Source organism: Vespa mandarinia, chromosome 24 (genome assembly GCF_050613455.1).
Source record: "Vespa mandarinia isolate Hongniang chromosome 24, ASM5061345v1, whole genome shotgun sequence".
Taxonomy (NCBI): Eukaryota; Metazoa; Arthropoda; class Insecta; order Hymenoptera; family Vespidae; genus Vespa; species Vespa mandarinia.
Window position 1 is genome coordinate 3,157,501 of NC_140833.1, and position 26,777 is coordinate 3,184,277.

General features: G+C 32.2%; 1 protein-coding gene across 7 annotated transcripts in view; it reads left to right on the plus strand.

Annotated features, from left to right (window-relative positions):
• Kdm3 (Lysine demethylase 3) overlaps positions 1–26,777 on the plus strand; it is a 238,756-nt gene that overhangs the window by 28,164 nt on the left and 183,815 nt on the right. For 6 of the 7 annotated variants that reach the window (XM_035868224.2, XM_085663769.1, XM_035868227.2 and 3 more), the window contains exons 4-5: positions 22,245–22,520; positions 22,744–22,857. In XM_035868224.2, coding sequence (XP_035724117.2) covers positions 22,245–22,520; positions 22,744–22,857 — 390 coding nt within the window. Of the gene's footprint in view, positions 1–20,594; positions 20,616–22,244; positions 22,521–22,743; positions 22,858–26,777 lie in introns of those variants that run through there. The other variant, XM_035868229.2, reaches the window with a different exon arrangement.

Consider the following 26,777-nt stretch of genomic DNA (forward strand, 5'->3'; position numbering starts at 1 on the left):
TTGATAAAATAAAAATATCCGAGTTTGATCACGTGAAATTTCTTTTAGAATTTCAAAATTTTCATTCTACGAAAATAATTTACGTTACGTGGATAGAATCGAATTCTACGATCGAGAATAAGATAGAAAAGAATATATATATATATATATATATATATATATATATATATATATATACTATACTATAGATAGACAGATAGAATCTAGTATATCTACTAGGTGAACTAAGAGAGGTTCGAAGGGAGGGTTTCAGGGTTTGAGGGTTCGAGGAAAAAGAGGGAAGAGAAGAATGGACGAACGTATTTTACGGTAGGAGGTAGCTTCTGTGTAACAAAGTCTACGATAAAAGGGGACCTCATCCCTTTGATGGTCACCATGGTAACTCGGCTACTCTTCTCATTCTATCTCTCTCATTTTTTCTATCTTTTTCTATTCTTATTCCTTTCTCTCTCTCTCTCTCTCTCTCTCTCTCTCTTTCCCTTTATTCTTATTCGTCTCTCTCCCTTTTTTTTATTTTTATTCTTTCTTTTCATCTTTCTCTCTCTCCCTCTTTATTATTCCTATGTTCTCTCTCTTACTCCCTATCTTTTTCCTTCCCCCTTTTTCTTTCTCCCTTTTTTCTTTTCTTCTCATCTTCTTTTTTCTTCTTATTCTTTTCTCTCCTCGATTCAGCTCGAATAAACCGTACGTGCTTCTATTTCGTGCTACGAGAATTCTCCTTCGAAAAGAAGTCTAGAGCAATGGTGTGTGTGTGTGTTGCGCGTGTGTGTGTGTTAGTAAGAAATAGGATATTGGTAGTAGTGGCGGTAGTGATAGCGATGGTGGTGTTGATGGTGGTGGTGATGGTGGCAAACTCTTGGTGATGTGAAATATGGAAGAAAGCTTCTGTTCTTTGGACTCCCACGTAGAGATGTGGGGAGAAGCCGTTTCGAAAGAGTTACACGCAAAAATAGAGGCGGAACGACGCACGTGCGAGATTCTCTCTCTCTCTCTCTCTCTCTCTCTCTCTCTTTCTCTCTCTCTTTCTCTCTTTCTCTCTCTCTTTCTCTCTTTCAGAGTTTCCCCCGCCGCAGAACGTTTTCTTCTTATTTCTTCTTATTCGTACGTCCGTCGTTTTCGCCCTCTGCGGACTCCAAAGTGGCACTCACACCGACTATTCCTGTCTCTCGACGGCCGCGGGACATCCTTTGCTCCAAAATTATTCTCTTCTTTTATACCGGGCCTCGTACAACGAAAGAATAAGGGACCGTTGTCGGTCCAAAGATTTGTCTGTAATTTGAAAAAAAAAGGATAAAAAAAAAGAAAGAAAAAAGAGCCAGAAAGAAGAAACTCTCGTGCGTATTATTTAGACAAATCTTTTTAAAGTAGAACAATCTTTCGATCGTTTTCTTTTTTCGTTCTTTTTTTTCTCTCTTTTTTTTCTCTATTTTTTTTTTCTTTTTTTTCCTCTTTTTTCTTTTTTTTTTTAATTTTTTTTTTTTTTTTTCTTTAACGTAAAGAAACATTTTTATTGTTAATTACAGTTACGACGGAACGAATATTTGTTGGAACAAACAATTAAAAATAATTGTATTAAGGATCTAGTTAACTATTACATTCACATGGAAAATGAGATTCATGATTCTTATCTGTATAGTCCGGTGTAATCTAGGCCTAGACTTATAATAAGGAAGTAAATGGGTCAGTCAATATACGAGGTGTTGCGTCTACGTTGTTCTTCTAAGTTTTTATATATAAAATATAGATAAATCTGACATTGTTTGTTGTGCATTTTTTATGATGTAAATCATTGATTTATTTCTTCTTTTCTTTTCTTTTTTTTTTTTTTTTCTTTTTTAGATCTAAGTCGATTCAACCAGCAATATATAATTTTAAAACTAAATAATCTCTAATTCATTTCTAATTCATTCATTATCATAATTGTATTTACATTCAAATTTTATTTAAATTGATAGTATTAACGTTTCATTCCTTTAAATTTCGTAGTGTCATTTTGCCGTATCAATTAGATGAAATAATTTAGTTCTACGTTAACTTAATACGAAATTAAATGGGGATTACAATTCGATGTAATACTTGGTGTCCTCGTTATTTCATATAGATTTATAAATAACTCGTAAAAAAGACGAAACGAAACGAAACTAAACTAAAAAAGAAAAAAAAAAAATTACAAAGAAAGAAAAAAGTTGACGAATATATTAATTACGATTAACAAAATGTAAAGAAAGTAAATCGGTTAGTGGATATACAGGGTGTCCCAATTATTCTCGCGTAAATTTGTTTATATATATATGAAAAAAAAAAGACACACATAAACAAAGCAAAAATAAAAGATATAATTTTTAAACGAGTAAACATATAATCATTATCAATACGAAAATTCTTATTTTTTGTTTAAAAATCTTTGTCCTAATATAATGATCGCTCTCATTATTGCTACATTACTGGGAGATCTGATAAACGAAAGAAATAGATAGGTAATGTCTAACTTTACCGTAATGTACACATTTGCCGGACATTGCTGTTTTGTTCACAGTTACCTGTTCTGGAATTCGAATGGCTGAAGTCGATGTATAGATAAGAAAGAAAGAAAGAAAGAAAGATAGAAAGAGAGAGTGCGACATATAAATATATATATAGAGTGTTAGAAAAAGAAGGACAACGCGTGTGAACACGTGCAAGCCTCCACGTGTCGACTCACACGCGTTCATATCCGTTCGAGTGTTCTACTCGCGTGTATATCATTATAGAAAGAGAGAGAGAGAGAGAGAGAGAGAGAGTCGAGAAGTTTCCCTCTTTCTCTCTCTCTCCCTTTCTCTCACTCTTTAACGCAACGAATATCCATTGCGTGTGTTCATTTATACATGTCATCGAAAGAAATGAATAAAAAGTGAGAATAATTTTGTTATTTTTTATTTTTTTATTTGTTTGTCTATTTATTTATTTTTTTTTTTTTTTTTTTTTTTTTTTTTTTATTGCGAGGGAAGAAGAAAAAGTCGTTTTTTCGAGGGATACTAATTGCAAGGGTGTTTACTCATAAATTATTAATAATATTTCTCTCTTCTTATTTTCTTTGATTTTTCTTTTCAATGATTTTAATACATTATTTCGATCAATAAAACGAAATAATTTCTTTTTTCTTTTGCTTTTCTTTCGTTTTAAATATTTTTTTTTCATTATATTATTTTTCATTTTTAAGAAGGGAGATTAATCTCTTACTTATTGTCAGAGAGGGGATATTAACTGGGTAAGGGTGCCTCTACTCATAAATTGGCTAATTTGTTTTTTTTAACGATTTCGATATATTATATTAATGCATTGTTGAAATACATTATTTTAATGGATTCTTTTAATATGTTAAATTAATGCTTTTTTCTTCCTTTTTTTTTTTTTTTTAATACTTGTTTCATTATATCATTTTTCATTTTTAGGAAGAGAGAAAGAGATTAATCTCTTAATTATTGTTAAATAAAGGATATTAAATGGTGACTTTATTCATAAATTGGCTAATTTATTTTTTTAATGATTTTAATACATTTTAATGGATTGTTTTAATAAATTATTTATTCTTTTTAAAGCCTAAAAGCAAATACTTGAATTATATAATTTTTCATTTTTGGAGAGAAAGAAAAAAAGAAAAAAAGAAAAAAAGAAAAAAAAAGAAGGCTAAGGTTAATGTCGTCGATGATTATAAAACGCGTTCTATATTCGCCGACCAACATACAAATACAAATACACACATATATACACACACACACACACACACATACACACGTCTCAGTTTTAACGTTGCATTATAAGTATAGAATAATGATAGACTTTGACGTTATGATAATAAAAAATAAATGACCGTAGCAAACGTCTTCCTCGAAACTTTCATAAAATCATTTCCTCCACATTAACAATCGTATACATATTTATTTATTTATGCATTTATTTATTCATTCATTCATTTCATTTTATTTCACTTCAATTATTTATTTATTCTTGCACTTTATCTTTCACTTTCAACTTCGACATATTTTCGTGAGGAATATAAGTACAAATAAAAAATAATCGAAGAAAGAAAAAATACACACACACACACACACACGTATATATATATATATATATATATATATATATATGTATTCTGTCGTTCAAATCATTTAGTTAAATCGTTATATAATAGAATTATAATTGAAAATCTTGATCATTTTAATTTGAATTAAAATTAAAACGATCAATTGCATCCTATAGGTAACGTATGATAGTCGGCGATTTTGGAGTCGATGGTATATAAAAGGTGTGGTGTGGGGTTGAAGCGAGGAATGGATTGGTGGTGAGTTGGGATGAGGAGGGGTGATAAAGGGGGATGGGTAGTCGATATAGCTCTCGGCGTTACAACTGAATGGATCTGGTATTCGAGCAGGGATGGAACAAACCAGCAGCACAACCTTTAAAGGGGACCGATTAGTATCCAACGAGAAAGAGAGAGAGAGAGAGAGAAGAAAGAGAGAGATCTTTTTCTTTTTTTTTTTTTTTCTTCGAGAAAATATTTCGAACTTGATATATTCGTTTTATTTATCATAACTTAACCCAGATATTGTCGATAGGAGTAATATTATTGGTCAACAAAAAATTATTTATCAAGTTATGAACTTATTAGATTTGATAATATATAATGAATATATATATATATATATATATATCGTCGAATTGTAGGGAGGGAAAGGTAAAGAGGCAAGGGGTAAAGAGGCTACGATATTGTATATATAAAAAAAAGTTATTCAACACAGATAAAACTATTTATGATATACATTCAGGACGTAATCATATTGAAGAATAACGATCTTAATGTATTGAATTATATATAATATATATATGTGTGTGTGTGTGTGTAAAAGGAGTTTGAAAAAAAAAGGAATACAGAAATATAGAAATACTGAAGTACGTATAAGTACTGGGCACTGATGCTGAAGAAGCTTGCCTGGTAAAGAGGAGTAAAAGTAGAGAGGATGAGAAGGAGGTGATGAAGGAGAGTGGAAGGGAGGAAGGGGATGCGTTGGGATCGGGATCGAGATCGGAATGGGGATGAGCTAAGGTGGGGTAAGATTCACATTAATGAGAGGGATAGGGAAGAAGGGGACTGGGGAGAGTAGAAATGTCGTTGTTGGGTTGAGGGTGTGGCATTAACGAAGAACGAGACGAGGGATATTATCCTTTGTCGGAGTTCTCTCGTAGAAGAAGAAAAATATATATGTATATACATACATATCACATACACACACACACACACACACGGGCGCGCGCAAACATATATATATATATATATATATATATATATATATATATATATATATATCATGACCACTCGCCGCGCACACTTGTAGGCCGAAAACGAAGACGGAAGATATGACAAAAAGTATTTCTTCCTGTGCCTGTGAGTGTGAGAAAGCAAAAGACAGAAAGACAAAGAGAGATAGAAAGAGACGGAAGTAGAAGGGGGAGGAGAGATTGGAGTGAGTAGAAGGTGTGAGTGGTAATGGTGGTGGTGGTGGTGGTGGTGGTGGTGGTGGTGGTAGATGGGTGGCTGGTTGGCAGAGTCGGTCGGAGGAGGTTTGATTAAAACGAATCCGGCACGGAGGGAAACCCACCCCACCCTCTCACCCTTTTATCCCAGTCCACTTCCATCCGCAAGCCCACAACCTCCCCTAGAAATCTCCTTCCACCCGCACAGCCACGGTTACTCGGTGGCACCCTCTCGACACGAAGCACCCCTCTACTCTTCCTCACCCACACTTTCCTCCTCCCCTCCTCCTGCCTTTCTCTTTTACCCTGGCGTACTGCCGGCCGCTTCATCGGGCAACGCCCAGATACGGGCATAGGGCTCGAAATATCGGATCTCACCACCCTCTCTCTCTCTCTCTCTCTCTCTCTCTCACCCATTCACTGCCCCCAACACCCTCTCGGATCTTTGCCGCTGGTGCTGCCGCTGTGTTGCTACTGCTGTTGCTGCTGCTGTTGTTGACGTTGTTATTGTTGTTGTTGTTGTTGTTGCTATTGTTGATATTACTGTTGTTATTGCTGCTGCCACTAGCATTACTACTATTTCTTCCTTTAACTCTACACCTTTACAGTTCTATACTTTTAGACTTCTGTCAATGTTACTGCTATAGTGGTGTTGCTAATGGTGGTGGTGGTAATGGTAGTGGTGATGGTTGTGGTGTGTGAAAGATACAAGCGCTGGATCTCTCGCCGAGAGATCCTATTTTTGGACTTCCATACTTCCGTTCTTTTTCTTTCTTTCGTTTTTTTTTTCCTTTTTTTTTTGTTTTGTTTTATTTCGTTTCGTTTTTTTTTCGTTTTGTTTTGTTCTGTTTTAGTTTGGTTTGGTTTGGTTTTTTCACTCTCCTTCGCTCTCTGCCGATCGTAAAAAATATACGGATACTTTAGTTTACTACAATTTTTTTTTCCTTCTCCTCGCAGCCCTACACCCACCCATACTACTAAGTCGAGTATTTTTATTTAATAAACGACTCGTAGAATTTTCTCACGTATGTTTAATTATCATAATATATTAATACTGTTTAATATTATTCTGATAATATATTGATAATTATATGTGATTATTATTTCCACAATATAATATATTTTATAGTGCAAAATATGATGTAATATATAACACGTAAAATTATATTATATTATATGTAACAAATAATGCGATATAATATATTATGTTTCGTTCGAAAGAATATATATATATATATATATGTATTATTATATTGTATTATTTATTTTAATATAAATAATACCTACATTATATCATATTGTTTAGATTTAGATAGTATTGCAAATTATAAACTTATACTACGACCAATATCAAATAGAACGGAATTTAATAATTTCCATTTAAAATCTAAACGAAATTTCATTTAGGCGAACTATAAAAGCCACTCTTCTCTCTCTCTCTTATATTATGCATTTATGCGGGCGTACCGTGTACGTATTTATTTACGGAACGCGCGATAATTAATCGCCAACGTCACGCTTAAATACATCAACGAATAATCTTATATATTCGTATAAAACACGTTTCTTTTTCTTTTTCTTTTTTTTTTTTTTTCTTCAATCAGTTTCAATCGCATACCTATTTACACGCGACTCTAAGTAAAATAAAATATTTCTTTCTATTTCTATGTATCCATCTATCCATTTATCTTTCTCTTTCCCTCTTGGTATCCGTCTATTGCTTCTTTTTCACTCGCCCTCGTACATACATGCATACATATATATGTCCTCGCATAACACTTTTCCTCGTGCCATACATTTTTTTTTTTTTTTTTTTTTTTTTTGACACAACGAGATCGTTCTACATTTTTCTTATTCCTTTAACACCCCTTTTCTCTGCATCCTCCTTTAATTTAAGGCGCACATGCATAGATACAAAGTTATAATATTCCGAAAGCTTTTCATTCGATAATAATAAACTTTATTTAATACATATATAAAATATAATAATAGTAAATTATTATATTATTATTATTATATTTTATATGTGTATATAGTTTTATACATAATGTAATACTGTGTGTGTGCTATATATATATATATATATTATATGATGCCTGTAGTTATCGATTGCTCTTTAAAACCTAGTTTCCACGTTATACTTTCTGACTTATTTACGGATGGATCGTATATTCGAAAATCTTTACACGTCACCATCTACCCTTTACATATATATTCTCTATCTACCATCCCTTGTTCTACTCTCGCTTCTACTATCGACAAGCTTGTCTATAGACGAAAAAAAAAAAATAAAACTGGTAGATAAATCGTACTCGTACGTTAAAATATGAGGCATTGTCGATATATGTAGTATCAAAAAAAAAAAGGAAAAAAGAAAAAAAGAAAAAGAAAGAAAAAAGAAAAAGAATAGATGCTAAAGCTCTGTTATAGACATCTCTCAATAATATTGATAAATTAAGTATGATATATAAGGAAGTATATGTATTGTTCAAGGTTGAAAAGGAAACTATTGTATTGATGGATGGATGTTTAGAAATTTTATATATATATATATATATATATATGTGTGTGTGTGTATGTGTATGTGTGCATTATAATTGTACAATAATTAAAACTAGTAGAGGTATAAAAAAAAGAAATAAAGTAAGTTATTAAATGGAAACTTATTAAATAAATTATTAAGTCATTTTTAATTTGCTAGATCTGATATTAAACATTCGATAAGTATAATAAACATTTTGATATCTGTAAATATTTTTATAATTTTTTTTTTTTTTTTTTTTTTTTTTTACAATTGTCTTTTATTTTTATTTTTTTTTTTTCATTTCTTTCTTTCTTTCTTTCTTTCGATAAGTAATACAAATTTGAAATGAATGCATTCCGTACGAAGCTAAAAATAAATCGAGTAGGAGCATTATTGAATGATCTTCGTAAAATGAAATTGAATCAAATTCTTTCGAATGGAGAGATTCGAATAGACAAGGCGTAGATAATTTATGAGCGAAAGTGCATGAACGGTTATTAACCCTAGAATCTGAATCGATCGAAAGCTCATCTATTTCTTTTGGAATTGCATTATGGTATCGAACAGATTTTAGCAGGAATAAAGCCTCTCGCCTAATCCTTCCGTAATACGATTAAAGCGATTGTATAGGATCTAGTGATTTATTAGATCTCGGTACTGTTAGTGACCTTGTGATTATTTCGAAGAAGTGATCAATACTGTTAATATACTATACAGTGTTAGAATAATTATGACTGTGATTTAATAATGATGATCGATCTAAGCTTTAAAAAAAAACAAATCTTCAACTATACGAGATCTAATGATCCAATTAGATTTAATTACTATTAGCGATCTTTAAATTGATTAGAAGAAATGGTCAATGATGATAATGGTAATATATAAAAATTATAATTGTTTTTTAATAATGATAGATTTAATCTTTTCAGAAAAATGTTCAAGTGATTATGCGAAATCTAATGATCCAATTAGATTTAATTATTATTGGTGATATTTAAATCGATTAGAAAAAACGTCCAGTGCTGTTTTAATAATAATCGATCTAATCTCTTCAGAAAAATGTTATAAATGACTATATAAGATTTAATGATTCAATAGATTTTATTTCTATCAGTGATATATATTCATTTAATTAAATAATATATTCTAAATTAAGATATCTATCTAAGAAATTAACTATACCAGGAATATCTTTTTTAACAACTCGATTATGTCTCTAATCTTAGTCAAATAAAATTTGACTATCTCGCTGATAATCCTGACATTTAAAATGACAAAAAAAAAGAAAAAGAACTAAAAAAGAGAAAAAGATTCACGAAGTAACTATCATTGGATATAGTTATGGAGATTAAAAAAAAAGGACGTGATTTAATTCGATTTCGTTATAAGGGCTCCAATTTTTTTTATTTAATTCTCAAATTTCATTGTCATGGTTCACCGTCGATATTTTTAAATAAGTAATATAATGAAATTGCGGGAATATGGGATAAATGGCATAAAAAGGTTAGAAGTAAACAGCAGTAGCCGAGTCTTGACAAAGTGGAGAACGAAAGAGAGAGAGAGAGATGAGAAATACCAAGCTATCGGCTTGAATGTTCCATATTACAGTTCCAGTCTGTTAAAGGGGTCCATATCCGATCTTCCATGGCAGCTAATATTTTGTCCGCTGTTCGTGACTCGGCCGACGAATGAGAGAGCGATAGTATTGACCAGATCTAATGACGATGAGAGAGAGAGAGAGAGACAGAATCGATGTGAAAGATTTGAAAAAACGTGTCCTCTATTAAAGATATCAAATAGGATAAATATCAAAGTTAATATTACTATAATTATAATAATAATAATAATAATAATAATAATAATTATTATTATTATTATTATTATTATTATTATTATTATTATAATATATATATAATTTCTTTTCTTTTATATTGATATTCCTATGTGATTGGGTTATTTATTGGGATAGTTTTTTTTTTTTATTTTTTCAATATTTCGTAGGTATTTTGGATATTTGTTAAATTAATGTTCAACAGGTATGTTATAATGAAGTATATAATAATGGATAGGTAATATACTCGATGCAAATCCAATCGAATCTTTACACTTTAATTATTTGTACTGATTGAAATATTTATATGATCGTTTATCTTGGAAAATATGTAGTATTATAAATTAATAGAAATATTGACCAAATTAATTTGATTACTTTTGTAATCGTAACAAGACTTGCATCGATGTTATATATATTAGAAAATATAATATATATATATATATATATATACATTTTTTTTATTTTATATATTATATTATAAATACATTTAAATTGAAAGATATTTTAATAAAATAAATTTAAAGAATAAAACATATATATATATATAAAAATGTAAATGTCGATATTAAAGAAAAATGATACTATAAACAAATATAAAATTATACATTGCCTATGTTTAACGGGACACCCGTTAGATAGATCGAGCCTCCGAAGGAGGGCCCCGCTCTCGACAGAGTTGAAACCGACTAACCGACCAACCGACCGACAGACCGACCAACGCAAGGTCAGACGGTGGCCTCCAACTTCCGGTGGTAGTATCCCCGGACGTAACATACGCGTACCGTATTCTCTCTCTCTGCCTCTCTCTCTCTTTCTCTTTCTTTCTTGCTATTTATTTCTTTTTCTTCTTCTCCTCTTTTTCTTTCATATCATTGTTTCTTATCTCCTTTCGTACGTTATCTTTTCGTCCTTCGCTTTTCATCTATCTCTCTCATTTCTCTCCTCTCTCTCTCTCTCTCTCTCTCTCTCTCTCTCTCTCTCTCTCTTCGTAACGTGCTTCTCTACGACGATTCAAGCTGAGAATCCGGTTAGCACAATAGCATCGTTAATAATGGGAAGCGTTTACGGAAATGTTCGCATCGCTTGCAAATTGCGGAAGAGAGAGAGCGAGAGAGAGAGATATTAGCTTCCGGATTAAGGGAAAAAGATCTCTGTGAAAGGTCAAATCTAAAAAGGAATAATAAAAATAAAAATTTTATTATAATCGAATGCAATTATTGCATATCGTCAATGATAAGAAAAACGTACGTTAACTTTGATAATAAAATGAATATCATTGATTAATAAAATTTTTACAGCTAAGTAAATAATACGGATGAACGATTATAAAATAAAAAAGTCAATTAACGTTTCATCATTTTATTGATTATTAGATAATGTTCGAAAACAAATTTCTTTATTAATGATTATCACGATGTGTTATCAATAATTAGGAATTATTTAATATTTTTCTTATTAAATTTTTAGATTGAAGTTATTTTAAAGTGGGAGAGAGAGAGAGAAAGAGGGAAAGCTATTATCTTTTTAAACCATCACAAACGAACTTTTTTAGCATTCTTATCATTATTCGTTACCTCGTTATCTATTATCTAACAGTGCTAATTTTACATTTCTTTTGTACATAACAATGTTAATTTTATATTTCTTTGTCTAATATCGTCCGCCTTTGAGTACGAAAATATGTTACAGACATTTTGAATCAGACATTATAAGAGAATAAAGGAATAACCGGAGGTACCGTGAAATTTTTATATTTAAATACGATAAAATTATCATCGTTATCGAGCGTGTAGAGTAGAGAGAGAGAGAGAGCGTCTTCGTTAAATTTTCTTTGTCGGGATGGGACGTAGACGAGGAGGATGAGGGTGAAGAAAGGGGAGCTTTCACCGAGATTTCAACCGACACGGTAAGGGGAGTAGAAGGGAAGATTTAAGGCTTCGTCCGTGGATTAATTAATTATTCGAATTCTCATTCTTTCACGGAGATATCCAGAGAGAATTAAACTACGTGTGCGTTTGCCTACATCACCTTAAGTACATACACACACACACACATATTCGTATATACGTATATATATATATATATATATATATATATATATATATATATATATATATATATATACGAGGAGATGTAATTATCAGTAGGTATAGAACTGTCTCCTTTTCTTTCGAAACATTTTTCATGGTAAAGGAGGAATTTCACCACTCATGACTGGACTACTACTACTATTACTATTACTATTACTACTACTACTACTACTACTACTACTACTACTACTACTACTACTACTACTACTACTACTACTACTACTACTACTACTACTACTACTACTACTACTACTACTACTACTACTACTACTACTACTACTACTACTACTACTACTACTACTACTACTACTACTACTACTACTACTACTACTACTACTACTACTACTACTACTACTACTACTACTACTACTACTACTACTACTACTACTACTACAACTACTACTACTACTACTACTACTACTACTACTACTACCACCACTACTACTACTACTACTACTACTACTACTACTACTACTACTACTACTACTACTACTACTACTACTACTATTACTACTATTACTACTACTACTACTACTACTACTACTACTATTAATACTATTCATTACTCGTTTCTCTATCTCTGTTTTTTTCTTTCTTTCTCTTTCTTTCTTTTTGTATTCGGACTCTCGGCCTATTTTCCATCCGTCCATGTAAGTCGGACGAAGAAAAGAGATAGAATGACTGACTATGAGCCACAGTCACGTTAATGTTTCAATACGTAAAACATTTGCAAATAATCGTTGATCAATCCTTTAATCAATGTTTCCCTATCTATGTATCTATCTATTTATGTATCTGTTTCTTTTTCTTCATCCCTTTTTTTCTATTTCTTTCTTTCTTTGTTTATCTCTCCTGTCCTTTTCTCCACCCGATGAATTTCGACCATAGAAGGGTGGAGTTAACGCGAGTTTAGAAATATCAGCTGTCATTAGAAATCGCATTATCATTGCCGACGTATTTAGTATACGCTAGTTAGTGATAATAAGTAGTGGTGGTGGTAATAGTAATAGGTGGTGGTAGTGATAGTGTTGGTGGTGTTGATGGTTGGTGGTGGTAATGGTATAAAAAGATATCCTCGACCTACTTTACTTACCCTTATACGGGCAACCACTTAAAATTTTATATTTTCGAATGTGCGTTTATCTATCCACCTTTTTTTTTCGTTTTATTATTATTATTATTATTATTATTATTATTATTATTATTATTATTTATTCCTCCTTAACAATTACACGAATTCGATTATATTTCGAGATATAAATTTACAAATTTCATCGTTTCTTTTTTCTTTCTTTTTTCTAGATTTTTTTTCTGCTGCATATATGTCCGCGTACGTGCTTACGTATGTACGTCATTTTCCTTCTATTTCTTTTTTATTTCTTCCCTCTTCTTTTCTTTTCTTCTTCCTTGTTATATCTAAATTAAAAAAAAAAAAAAATTATTGAAATTTGTCGAATATGCGAGAACGAAAAATGTGTACGTTAAAATCAACCCCTTCGATGTCGCATGGCACTTGTACTCGAATGAGGGAGAGATACATCATCTAGAGAAAAAGAGAGAGAGAGAAAGAAGACTAAATAGGAAAGAACATTTCATACACATACATATGTATATATATATATATATTTTTTTTTTGCACAACACCTGGCATTCGCTCTTCCATCCACCGATCGTTCAAGCATCTCCGTCGATGGAAGGTAAAAAAAGAAAAAAGAAAAAAAGGGGGTCACATCCACCAGCATCCATGACTCTTTTTTTCTTCCCTCTACTCGTTGAATCATTCTCTCTCTCTTTCTCTATCTCTATCTACCTCTATATCTCTCCATCTCTCTTTTTATTTCTCTCTTTCAATACTACTCCCTCGACTCTCTACTACGCCAACTGCTGTTGCTGCTACTTGCTGCTGCTACTGCTGCCGCTGCCGGTGGTGGTGGTGGAGGTGGTGTTGCTGTTGGGTGCTCCTTCTCTCCACGCGGCCTATTTTCGCAAAAATACATGAGACTTGCGCATCAAAAGCCTAGTGCGCGCGAGCGCAGGAGCCGTTTTCGTATGTTGGAAGAAGACAAAAAAAAAGCAGCAAGCGAATGAGAGAGAGAGAGAGGAAGATAGAACAACGGGGTGAGAGAAAGAAAGAAAGAAAGAGAAAGAGAGATCTTTTGTCGAGAAATGCATATCCTCTCTTTCTCTCTCTCTCTCTCTCTCTCTCTCTCTTTCTCTTTTAAATACACACACGCGCATATACACACATACATACAGAATACTACTCGTTAGCTCGTTCTATCTTTATCTTTTTTTCTTTCTCTCTTTCTCTTTCTCTTGTTCACCCACTCGTTGTTCTCAGTGAAATGGGGTTCGCGTTTCAAGAAAGTCTCCTGTATCCCTCCCTTCTATGCGGTTCTTCCTTTGTACGTAAACACGAGACTCCCTTGTGTATCCTGCGTTCGTTCGTCTATATCTCTCGTGGCTCTCCTTAGTCTCAGCATCCACCCACTATTGCATACGCATTTATGTGTACGTCTCCTGTATTTATGTATGTCTGGTGTGCGTGAGAGAAAGAGATAGATAGATAAGTAGAGAGAGAGAGAGAGAGAGAGAGAGAGCACGGGAAGCGCAATGGCGTACACATTACTTTTCGTCGAGTATTAACTTTCAAAATCGATTCCTTGTTGTATTTCTTCCTACCGTCTCTCTCTCTCTCTCTCTCTCTTAAATCATCCACCTACAATCAAATGATCGATAAAATACTTAGTTGGAATTTAAATAAAGGGAAAAAGATCTTTGCGAATTTACGCAAATTGAATGAATGTCGATATTATATAGATTTTTCTTTTTTTTTTTCTTTTTCTTTTTATTTATTTATTTTTTTTTTTTTTTAATGATACAAATAAGATATTCAGATAATAATAGAATATATTATCATAAACACCCACACGTGGATAAACGCACGCACACGAATAAAATGAGAATGAGGAATATCATTTAGACAATTTTTAACATAGTTGATAATAATTTTTCGACGACCTTGCAAAAAACATGAAAGCGTTGATATTTAACGTGCGTCGAGCATTTTACAATTATTTTATATTGCAACTCTCTCTCTCTCTCTCTCTCTCTCTCTCTCTCTCTCTTTCTTTTTTATTTCCTTCCTCTATACGTGAGCACGTGGAATGAATAAAAACAAAACTAATGACATACTGAGAGATTCGGGACAGTAACGGTGCCTTCTCTCTCTCTCTCTCTCTCTCTCTCTCTCTCTCTCTCTCTCTCTCTCTCTCTCAGAGCACCACTGGCGAATAACTGTCAGCCTTGCTAGCTGGATATAAAGAAAGAAGAACCGCACGAATCTTCTTTCTCTCTCTTTCTTTCTTTTATATATACATATAAACACAGACAGAGAGAGAGAGAGAGAGAGAGAGAGAGAGAGATAGAGAGAGAGAGAGAGACACGTATACGTACTCTCTGGTATTATATACTTGGAAACAGGCTCGAAAGGTGCATTCACATAGGAGCATGGCGAGTCGTTACTGGACGAGTATGATGACAACGCTAAGAGTATTCGAGAGAGAGAGAGAGAGAGAGAGAGAGAGAGAGAGACAATAGAAACGAGTTTCTATGGAAGAGATGATGTTACTCCGACGTTAAACTACAAAAAAAAAGAAAAAAAAAAAAAAAGAAAAGATAAAGAAAAACTGTCACTGTCAACAACACAATACCGCTCACTCACACTCACCAGGCTTCTTCTTCTTCTTCTTCTTTTCTTTCTCTCTCTAGCTAGCTAGCTAGCTAGCTAACTATTTCTAGATATGATCTCATTCGCAAATATAAAGAAAAAATAATAATATTTTACTCCACTTAAAGAAATTTTCTATGAAACTGAAACAATGGAAAATTTAATTCCGATTTAACGAATAGCAATACGTTCCAAATTGGATATCATTTATATATAATGAAAGATAAGTACGAGTACAAGTTAAAAAAAGAACATCCTTTATATATATTTTATTATAAAATTAATGAAAATAATAATACAATGTTTCCTTCTTGGATAAAAATGATTTTAATTTTTGATATCAATTTAATATCTAATGAAACGTAGTAAATATGTATTTATGTACCATATAATGAATTAAATATAGTAGTTCGATGTAAATAGGATGTCCTGTATAAATGATATGACCTCATTCGCAAATATAAAGAAAAATAATTATCCTTGGCTGTCCTGAAAAAGATTTTCTCAAAATTAGAACAACGGAACATTTAATTCTAATTTAACGATTTTAATCGGATATCATTTATGTAGAAGAGAATATAAATACGAGTTCGAGTTAAAAAAGACATTTTATATATACATATATATATATATACGTAGTAAGATATTATTAAAAAAATTAATATAACTAATAATTATAGAGAAAACTTGTCGAAATTAGAGCGATCTAAAATTTTGATTTTGATTTGAGAAATAATAAAACTGGTACGTCGTCACCTGCTTATTTAGATGTAATCTTTTTCTTCTCTTTTAATTCTTTTCTATTCTTTTCGTTGCTTTTTCTTTCTTCTTTTTTTCTTTTTTTCAAATTATTCTTTAAAATTCATAGCTTTGTGGATCCTCAATGACTAAGAGAAAATGAGAGTTTTAATGTCGCTCGTCGTCGGGTGAAAGGGAAAGGCCTCTTTCTCTTGCACTAACATTGTCTTTGGTTACTCGATCGTAAAACGCGTCATCGGTACTCATCGAGTAAAATTGTAAAGTTGAAGGACCTCTCGATGAGGATTTTTAATTTCTCACGAGTTAGGCTTATGTTGTTTTGAAACGTAGATATCTGTCTCTTTGAAACATTCATTTATTTACGTTTATAATTATATTATATGGAGATAAGTATATAAATATATGACATTTTAACGTTGTTAGTGCAAAATTTTTTGTCTTTCTTTTTTTTCTTTTTTTGCAAAATTCTAACTATTATAGCTAGTTGCAATCGAAATTGATCGTGTCAACAAATCATTCATTGATCTTCGTAAATTTTTATGAAAGATATTTTGTAGATAAATTAAAGTCTATTTTTAGTGTGTTTGTGTATATATATATATATATATGTATGTATACATATATATTTGAAAGGAAATTCTCTTTTGATGTAAGAACATAAAGAATTATTTTTACTTTTGCGGTTGTATACCTATATGCGTATTTGGTCTCAGAGATAGTACAGTATTAATTATAAGTTTTAAAAATGTTGACTTTTAAATTAAAACAATATTATTATTTTCCATTTTTTTTTGGATATAGAAAATGATTACAATTAAAAAATTGTAATAACGTTCTTACAATTGCACAAATCTTTTTAATTAATTTGTTGGCGATCGATTAAAATGTCGACTCCTTTTTTATTAAAACAAAATTATTATTTTTGAGCGTATAAACAGAAATTATAATAAATGTTACTATAATTAAACAAATCTTTTTAATTAATGCAGCCATTGATCACAATGTGTACGTGAGCGCGCGTGTATGTTCGTTGACCATTTAATTAAAATAAAATTATTAATTTCGAATATTTATTAAAGAAAAGTGTAACAAATTTTTTTGTTTTCTGTTTTTTATAATTTAACAGATTTTTTTTAATTAATATGCTCTCTCCTTTATTAAAATGTTTATGTTCGAATCAAAATTATTACTTTTGTATGTTTCGAATATTTAATCAGTTCTTTTATTTATCTATAATTAAACCAAGTCCTTTTAATTGGTGATAAGAAGAATTAGAAATAATATGAAATTATTATTCGTCAATAGTTATATTAATTATGAAAAGAAAAGAAAAAAAAAAGATACCTGAACAATACGTTTTGTTTCGCATAGTTTATTGAAAATCGATGTTCAAATCTTCTAATTGAAAAGAAAAAAATTAGCTTTAATTCTAAAGAGTATCACGTGCCAGTGCGAAGGATGAAAGGGTTCAAAAGGGTTCTTCTTCTTTTCTTTTCTCACTCTCTTGTTTTTCCCTAGAAAAAAAAAAGAAAAAAAAAAGAAAAGAAAATTCCGTAAAGTCTGACAAAGTCGAACTGGAGAAAATGATTTTAATAATCGCATAGCTTTGCTCTCAGAGATATACTATATAGATACTACCTATATAACGCAACCCGAGAGTGGGTTATTTATAGATAGGTGCCGGCCAAGCGATCGATAATGAAGCGCGCTTGAAATTAAACTTTCTTGCTATCGGCGATGCGAGCTGGCAAAAAAATTCTATTCTCGCTACGTCATTCTGGGATAGTTAGACGAAAAAGAGGTGGGCGGGTGGGGATGAGGTGAGGAGAGGAAGAAAGGTTAGTATATTGATGTTGGCGAGTAGGCGGCCGACAGGGGATGGGAAAAGGGGGTAAAGCGAGATGTTCGATATCTCATCGATATTATACATCGATCTACCTATGTATTAAAAGCGTATCGAGTTATTAAAAAAAAAAAAAAAAAAAAAAAAAAAGAAAGAAAGAAGAAGAAAAAAATTATAATAATCAAATTGAAAAGAAAATTAAAACAAAAAAATAATGATGATGGTGACGATGATAGTAATAATAATAATAATAATAATAATAATAATGATAATAATAATAATAATATAAAAGTTGTTTAATAGAGAAGGTAGATATCTGTTATTAGAAATTTTTTCAAACGTCACGTTCACCAAATGCACACGTAAAGTGAGTGTGCATTCTAAAGAACGTTCATATAAAAAGGAAATAGATCTCTCTCTCTCTCTCTCTCTCTCTCTCTCTCCTTTCTCTTTTTTTATTTTGTTTCTCGCTCTTTCTCTCTGTTTCTCTGTCTCTCTGTTTTTGTTTCATGTTCTCATTCGTGTTCAATATTATCGAACGAAAAGATACCTAGGTATCATAAGGGGAGGGTAAAGGTTCTATCTCTCTTTCTCTATCTTAGTTAAATATTTTCTAAGAAAACTTTAGAAGAGAGAGAGAGAAAGAGAGAGAGAGAGAGAGAGAGAGAGAGAGAGAGAGTTCAAATCTTTTTGTTTCATTTTTTATTCGGTATACGCATACACGGTGTGTATGTATGTGTGCGTGTATGTGTATATGTGTTAGTCGAATTGAGTTACCCATAGAAAAATATATGACGAATAGATAATAAAGAGAGAGAGAAAGAGAGAGAAAGAAAAAGAGAAAATTTATTGCCGCCGTCCAACCGGAGGCAAATGACATCAAAGAAAAGTGAAGTAATGAAAGAGCATGATTAATATTGTACTCGTGTGTATGTACCATCTACTATTGTATGGTGAATGAAAAGAAGAAGAAAAAAAAATTAATAAGATATACGTAATATAGATCAATGGGAATAAGATTGGATTATAATTTATTGTATTATATATATATATACACGTAATTATTTTGAATGTAAAAATAATTATAAAAAATTTATTCATAAAAGAATACATATTTGTAACAAGGAAAAAAGAAAAAAAAGGGGAGGGGAAAAGAAATTTACGAGTTTTATCTAAGTAAAATTTGATTTCTCTTTCTTTCTCTCTTTGTCTATCTATCTACTTATCTATATATCTCTTTCTCTCGGTATAAACAAGCTTACGAACGCGTAGACGCGGAAATTTTAGAGTCGGGCGAGCGTGACGACGTCGATCTTACTTACGTAACTTGACACTTATTTATTTTTTTTCTTTCTTTTTTTTTCCTCTCTCTCTCTCTCTCTCTCTCTCTCTCTCTATCTCTCTCTCTCTCTTCCTTCTTTTTCTTTTCCATTGGAAAAAATAAATGACGACGATCGAAGAGAAAAAAAGAAAGGAAAAGATAACCGATGGTTGGGACCATCGAACGGATTTATGGATCTCTCTCCCAGTCTTAAAATCACAATGGTGGATCGTTTCTCTGTTATCCGACATTTTGTTTCCCTTCCCTATTGACCCCTCGTCTTACCCCTTCACCCTCTCGCCTTTCATTCATTCATTCATTCATTCATTCATTCATTCATTCATTCATCCATCCGTCACTTTTTCAACGAACTCCTTTCAAACGACCAATCGACCGGATCAACGAGAAACGACAGTAATTACATAATCGTGAAAAGAACGAAATGGAAGAAGAATTGAGAGAAATAGTATAAAGAAATATAGGAATAATGTAATAAAAGACGAATAAAAAAAGAAAAGGAAAGAAAAATGAAAGAAGGGAAGAGTAAAGGCAATTTCTAAATATCTTCGTGCGAAACCGATGTGGGGGATAATCGCGCGCCACGAGTTTCGAACGTAGCGCCCCGTGACTTTTAGTGCATTGAGAGTGGAGGTTTGGTTTGGTTGGTGGGGTTAGGTTGTGTAGGAGAGTGGTGTGTTAGAGATACTTCACTCTTACTATTGCGCCGGTTCGCGTATCTCCGGGAAGGAGAAGGATTGCGGTAGGTCGGGTTAATCAAAATGGCCGCGCGTTTCTCGTTGCCACGGCAACAACAGATCGGGCGGGTACTTGCGATAACACTAGGAGGCGGAGCATTCGACTGCGTCGGCCATTACGCTTTTAGACGCCGAGAGCTAACGCCATCTGTCGGTGATCTTTATAAACTCCCCGTGAGTTTTACCGCTCCTAACTCTCAATCAACATTTTATTCGAGCGTACACGCTCGTACCGTACGGACATGGACGTAGGTTACTCTCTTCTTTTACATTCATTATATATTTATTTCCTTTATTATTGCTTTTTGTTATGAGTGAGTGAACAATTAGAAAGGGACATTACGCGAAAGTATACGATAATATTATAATTGTAATAGTATTAATAATGATATAAATAGTAATATTACAATGTTTCGTTTAATGTCTCTTATTTGTTGCCTTTTATTCAAGTTTCTTTAAAAGGAATATTATATATATATATATATATATATATATATATATATATGCATATTATATTCAGAAAAGAAAATATTATAATTATTAATATGTTAATATTATACTAAATATTTTGATATTAGTATATAATCAACATGGTTATTATTATTATTATTATTATTGTTATATTTATTTATAATTTATAAAATTATAAATTCTATAAACGAATCTTATTGTTCTCCTTTACACACACACGCGCACACCTTATTATATTGTCATTGTTATGTTAATAAATATCAAATTTATTATTGTTTCCTTCCGACAAGCATATTATTATTGTTTATGTTTATTTATTTTCCATGGAACGAATATAGACATCGCTTGTCGTACAGAGTAGAGTTTTATTTATTTGTCGATTAACGAAAAGGGAGGTTTTGTTAATGCTACAAAAAGCGAAATGTAGATACGTTGCGTATCTACGTTTATATGTTAAAGTGATCAATCAACGTTTTACCCATCGAGAAATTATTTACATTTACGCTCACGTACAACCTTGGCAAATGTTGATTTATCAATTAATTGTCGCATACCAGTTATATACTATACCAAGCGAACTGAATAATATAGCCGGTCACCAAGGTTTGTAAGGGTATGGGGTTTTGGAAAAAGGATTCTATATTTTTGATTCGAAACATGTACGTCATCGTTACATTCAACGATAATTTTCGTTAATCGACGCTGTTTATTGCACCGTCAAACAAATAAAAATGATTGATAATAAACGAGGGTGATCGTGTTCGAATTAAAAAAAGAAAAAAAAAAAAGGAAAAAGAAAAGAAAATATCTTCGCAATTTATCCGGATAAATAAACGTTAATTGTTGGACGCTTTAACGATTAGACAGACATTAAGAGCAATTATTTTCAATGGCGAAGGTTGGTCATGTTTTGACGAAGAAATAGAAGTAAGAAGGAAAAAATGTTGGATAAAATTGTGGTAAAGATTAAATAAGACGGAGTTCAATCAGCTCGTTCATTTTATTAAGCGTCAAATGACATCTTAGCTGATAGAATCTTTATGATAAATCAAGCGTAATTATTCATACTTTTCCACCTTTCGCTCATTAAAACTCTTTTTTATTCGAAGTTATAGATAATGAATAATAATTGGTTGGTTTCTTACTGCCGCCGATCGATTCTCGAGTTCTTGACATTTATGATAATAATTATATAATATAATAATTACCTATATATATATATATATATATATGCATATATATAAAGTATTAATTAATATCTGTTAATATGTTGTAAGAATTAAGATATATATTATAAGATATATATGAATAAAATATAAATATAATTTACTTATATAAATAATTTATTCAATAATAGTAATAATAATAATAATATTAATTAATACGTTTTAATGTTGAATTCACAGATCCTTGTGGAGTACGACGACGTTGAGTGGCAAAGGCGAGAGTGGTTATCCCCTCATAGGGATGCCGTGTTTTCCTTCTTCCTCGTTGAAAAAGGGCTTTATTGGGGTGAACGTGCAGATCCCAGGCACGCAAGTCTCGTAACCATCGATCATCACAATAACGCTAACAATAATCATCATCATAATAATCATCATCATCATCATCATCATCGTATCAACGGGAAACCGCTCAGAGGTTCAACCGCTACTGCCAACACCGTTGCTTGGCCCGCTCTTGTGAGTAAATTAAGATAAATTCTTTTTGTTTGCTTTTTTTTTCTTTTTTCTATCCAAAAAATAAAATGGAAATTTTTTTACCTCAACAAATTTTTTTTATTTAATTTCAATAACGCAGGAATATATCTATCTGGATATATCGGTCTGATTAAAAGCGCGATCATTTGTTTTGTTTTATCCTTTTTTTTTCTTTTTTAATTCTTTTTTTTTCTCCTTCTTTCAGACTTTTTATCCTCTCGTGGCACGCGCCGAACTTCCGGAAGACGCAATGCCGATAGAATTCATGCAAGATCGGAGATTGGACTTTGTCGATTATGCGAAATTAAAACCATTCACCGTGAGTATTTCTGCATTTACATTAGTTTATATATATATATATATAATATTTATATAATATAATATTATAATATAGTGTTATCAATAAATAAATATAGCATACGCTATATTTTATCTGAATTATTTTATCTAAATTAAAAGGAAAAACAATACATATTATATTGTGAAAAATTACTCGAAAGAAAAAAAGAACTTTTCTAAATCTCATCAGATAAATACAAACACATACACACACACACATATACATAATATATACATGTATGTAGATATAAATTGGACATAGTCATTTGATTTGCCTCGATAATTCTCGTGTACGTACTCGAGCAAGAAAGGGGTAGAGAAGCAAGAACGATTAAGAGGCACGCGAGAGAAGGTGTTTCATAGTCGACTGCTGCTACTACTACTACTACTACTACTACTACTACTACTACTACTACTACTACTACTACTACTACTACTACTACTACTACTACTACTACTACTACTACTACTACTAGCTGCTGCTGCTGCTGATGCTGATGTCTGTGCTGCGACCGACCACTTCCGTTTTACGGCTAGAAACTTACTTCGTTAGAGGGGTTGAAACTTAGTTAGGAACAAGTTTTGGAGCCATTGGCCCATCCGACACCCCTTGGGCTATGGACGCGAGCCCGAACACACACACACACACACACACACACACATACATACATACATACATATATACACATACAGAACCAGGACGCAACCTAGAATAATCTTTGAAGAGCACAGTTATCCCAAAGTTCGAAACTGGACTTGGTATTTGCTCTTTAAGATGTTCCCTCTCGTTTCCTTAAACATTGAACCCTTTTAGCGTTAATTTTATCGTTAAATAAAAATGTATCGTTTTCTTTTTATTTTGTTTTTTCTTTTTCTTCTTGTGGAAGCTGTAAAGTAGTTTGATTTTTTTTTCTTTTTTTTCGTTTTTTCTTCTTGACGATTGTTCAATCGAAACGATTACAATTACACAAACATACGCACGTATGCTTTTTATTTGTTTTATTTTTATTTTTATTATACACAACCATCGAGTTTTCTGATTAAATTATTTTCTTTTTCTATCTAATATTCGATTAGATCAGTCGAAATATCGATGGAAGACAATTTCGAAGAGTAAAATAGTGGATCTCCCCATATTTGATTCTCATCATAGTCAAGAGGGAGAGAGAGAGAGAGAGAGAGAGAGAGAGAGGGAGAGAGAGCAGGGCCGTAATTGTTTCCAAGTAATTAAACTGTCGGAAGTTTAGCCGTTAAAACTTTGACCGGCTTCGGTTAGAAGCGCGAATCGTTTATGCGAAGTTTCCACGATCAGGTGTGAGATGCGCCTGAGCAATTCTAACAGCCACCTGTCTTTCTAACCTAATCGACCTTCGAAGTTATTAACACTGTGATATTCGCCGGAATTCATTATTGGTGGTCCAGTAATTTCGAAGGGTTGGAGTAAGGTGGGATGATGGAGAACGAGGAACTTCATTTCCTAATTCTAACCATTTATAATCTTACATAACTTTGCTGTCGTAAACTTGTATGTATATATGTATGTATGTATGTAATTTTGAATTAGGTTTCATTTTGTCGCGATTAGATGAATGTTTAACTTTGTATTTGAAAATTTTCCATATATTTTTTTTTTTTTTTAATACCTATATGTACCACTAGATTATATTGATATAAGAGTGATTTATTAAATTCTAATATTTAATAAATTACATAATATAATAAATATCGTATTAAATTACTATGAATTATTAGCAACTATTGTAGATAAAGAATTAGAAATTAAATAAAAATTAGAGATAGGAGTAGAGATAAAAATTAGAAAAATTATAGTAAAAAAGAAAGAAAAAAAAGGACACTAAGGATAAGGCGATGTAAATCAAAGTAACTGGCTGTGAAATCTCACTTTCCACGTTGATATTTCTCTCTCTCTCTCTCTCTCTCTCTCTCTCTCTCTCTCTCTCTCTCTCTCTCGCTGTCTCTGTCCTCTCTCTGTCTCTCCTGAAGCAAATAAGCAAGCAAGGTCCAAAGTTCTCTCTCGTTGAGAGATATCTTGTCTGCCGCTGGGCAGCAGCAGGTCGTCAGTACCATCCGAAGTACTAGTAGTAGTAGTAGTAGTAGTAGTAGTAGTAGTAATAGTAGTAGTAGTAATCTTAAACGAGAGGAAGAGAGAAGGTTAGGAGATAGATATATACAGCACGTCGATGGCATAAAGCTGCACACCCCATCCCTCGCTACCTCATACCTCACCCTACCTCATTCTACCTCACCTTACCTCACCCCACAACGTCCTACCCTATCCCCGTGTTGTGTTCTCGCTTTGCCAAGGACCGTTAGCTGCCTGAACGGGAATATGTTGGCGCCTCGACTTGGCCGTTCTCCAACCTTCCTTTCTCCTCCTCATCCTCTTCATCCTCATCCTCATCCTCATACTCATACTCATCCTCCATCTCTTTCTCTTCTACACGTGCGCGTGAGTGCATACTTTCTCTCTCTCTCTCTCTCTCTCTCGCTTGCTCGCTATCTCTCTATCTTTCTCTATCTCACGACACGAGTCATTGGAAAACAACGACAAGAGCAGCAATAGCAGCATTAACAGCACGTCGAGACTACTACCAGAACTACTACTAGCAAATCAGAACTATTGGCAACGAAAATAAGAGCAAATAGTATCTCTTTCTCTCCCTCTCTCTTTCACATACACACGCACACATATATATATATATATATAATCTCTTCATTGGTGTTAGTATCACTACGGAATGTGCGACGGAGGGCTAAACCAAGGAGAGAAAGAACCCGTTACATTTATAGTTCAGGGTCAGCAGACTCTCTCGACGCTCTCGATTTCAACGAATTTCGGTAGGAAAAACGGAAGCTTTTTGCCCCGTTCCACCTCGAGTTCGAGTTTTCCACGAATAAGAAGAAACAAAATAAAAAGAAAAAAAGAAAGAAGCGGAAAAAAAAATCCGAGTTTCTTTTTCTCCCCTTATTTATTTTTTCGTTTTCGTATTTCAATCTTCCTGTAACATGACAGGGAATTTGAATTGTCCGAAGGAATGTTCGAAAGAAAAAAGGCAAGGGAAAAAAAAGAAAAGAAAAAGAAAAAGAAAAAAGAGTTTCGTGTTTTCATCTCGAACCAGCATTCTTTTTTTTTCTTTTCTTTGTTTTTTTTTTTGTTCTTCCTTCTCTTTCTTCATCCCTTTTTTTCACCCCCGCCCCCTTTCTCCCTCCCTACCCCTTTGCGTTAAGTCACGGACATTACACAATCGTGGCTCGTGCGAATGACGATGGCTTCGTAATTGCAGCGATATAACGGCAATTATAACGCTATTATCGAAGCGTCGGTGAGAGAGCACTTAACTGCATGTCACGAGAAGAGTCGCGACAATTTTCTAAATTCACAACGCGTTTATATCTTCTCTTTTTACAATGTATGTATACATGTATATAAGTATGTGCGTGTATGTATATATATATATATATATATGTATGTATGTATGTATGTATGTATGTATGTATGTATGTATGTATGTATGTATGTAGTCACGTATTACATCACGTAGATATTTATTGTTGTTTACCTGTCTCTATAACGCCATGTAATTTCAAGATCATGCACACACGCACATATATACATATATGTATATATAAATGTATATGTATGTATTTTGTTTTATTTTGATTTATAAAATTTTATTTCACTTTCACTCGCAAATTATTATTATTATTATTATTATTATTATTATTATTATTATTATTATTATTATTATTATTATTGTTAATTCATATTCGTTATTATTTAATAGATGTTTATATTTTTAGGTTTTAATTATATTACAGTTTTACTTGTAATAGATAAGTTTGAAGAGAATTGTATTATAGAATATTAACTCGTTATTC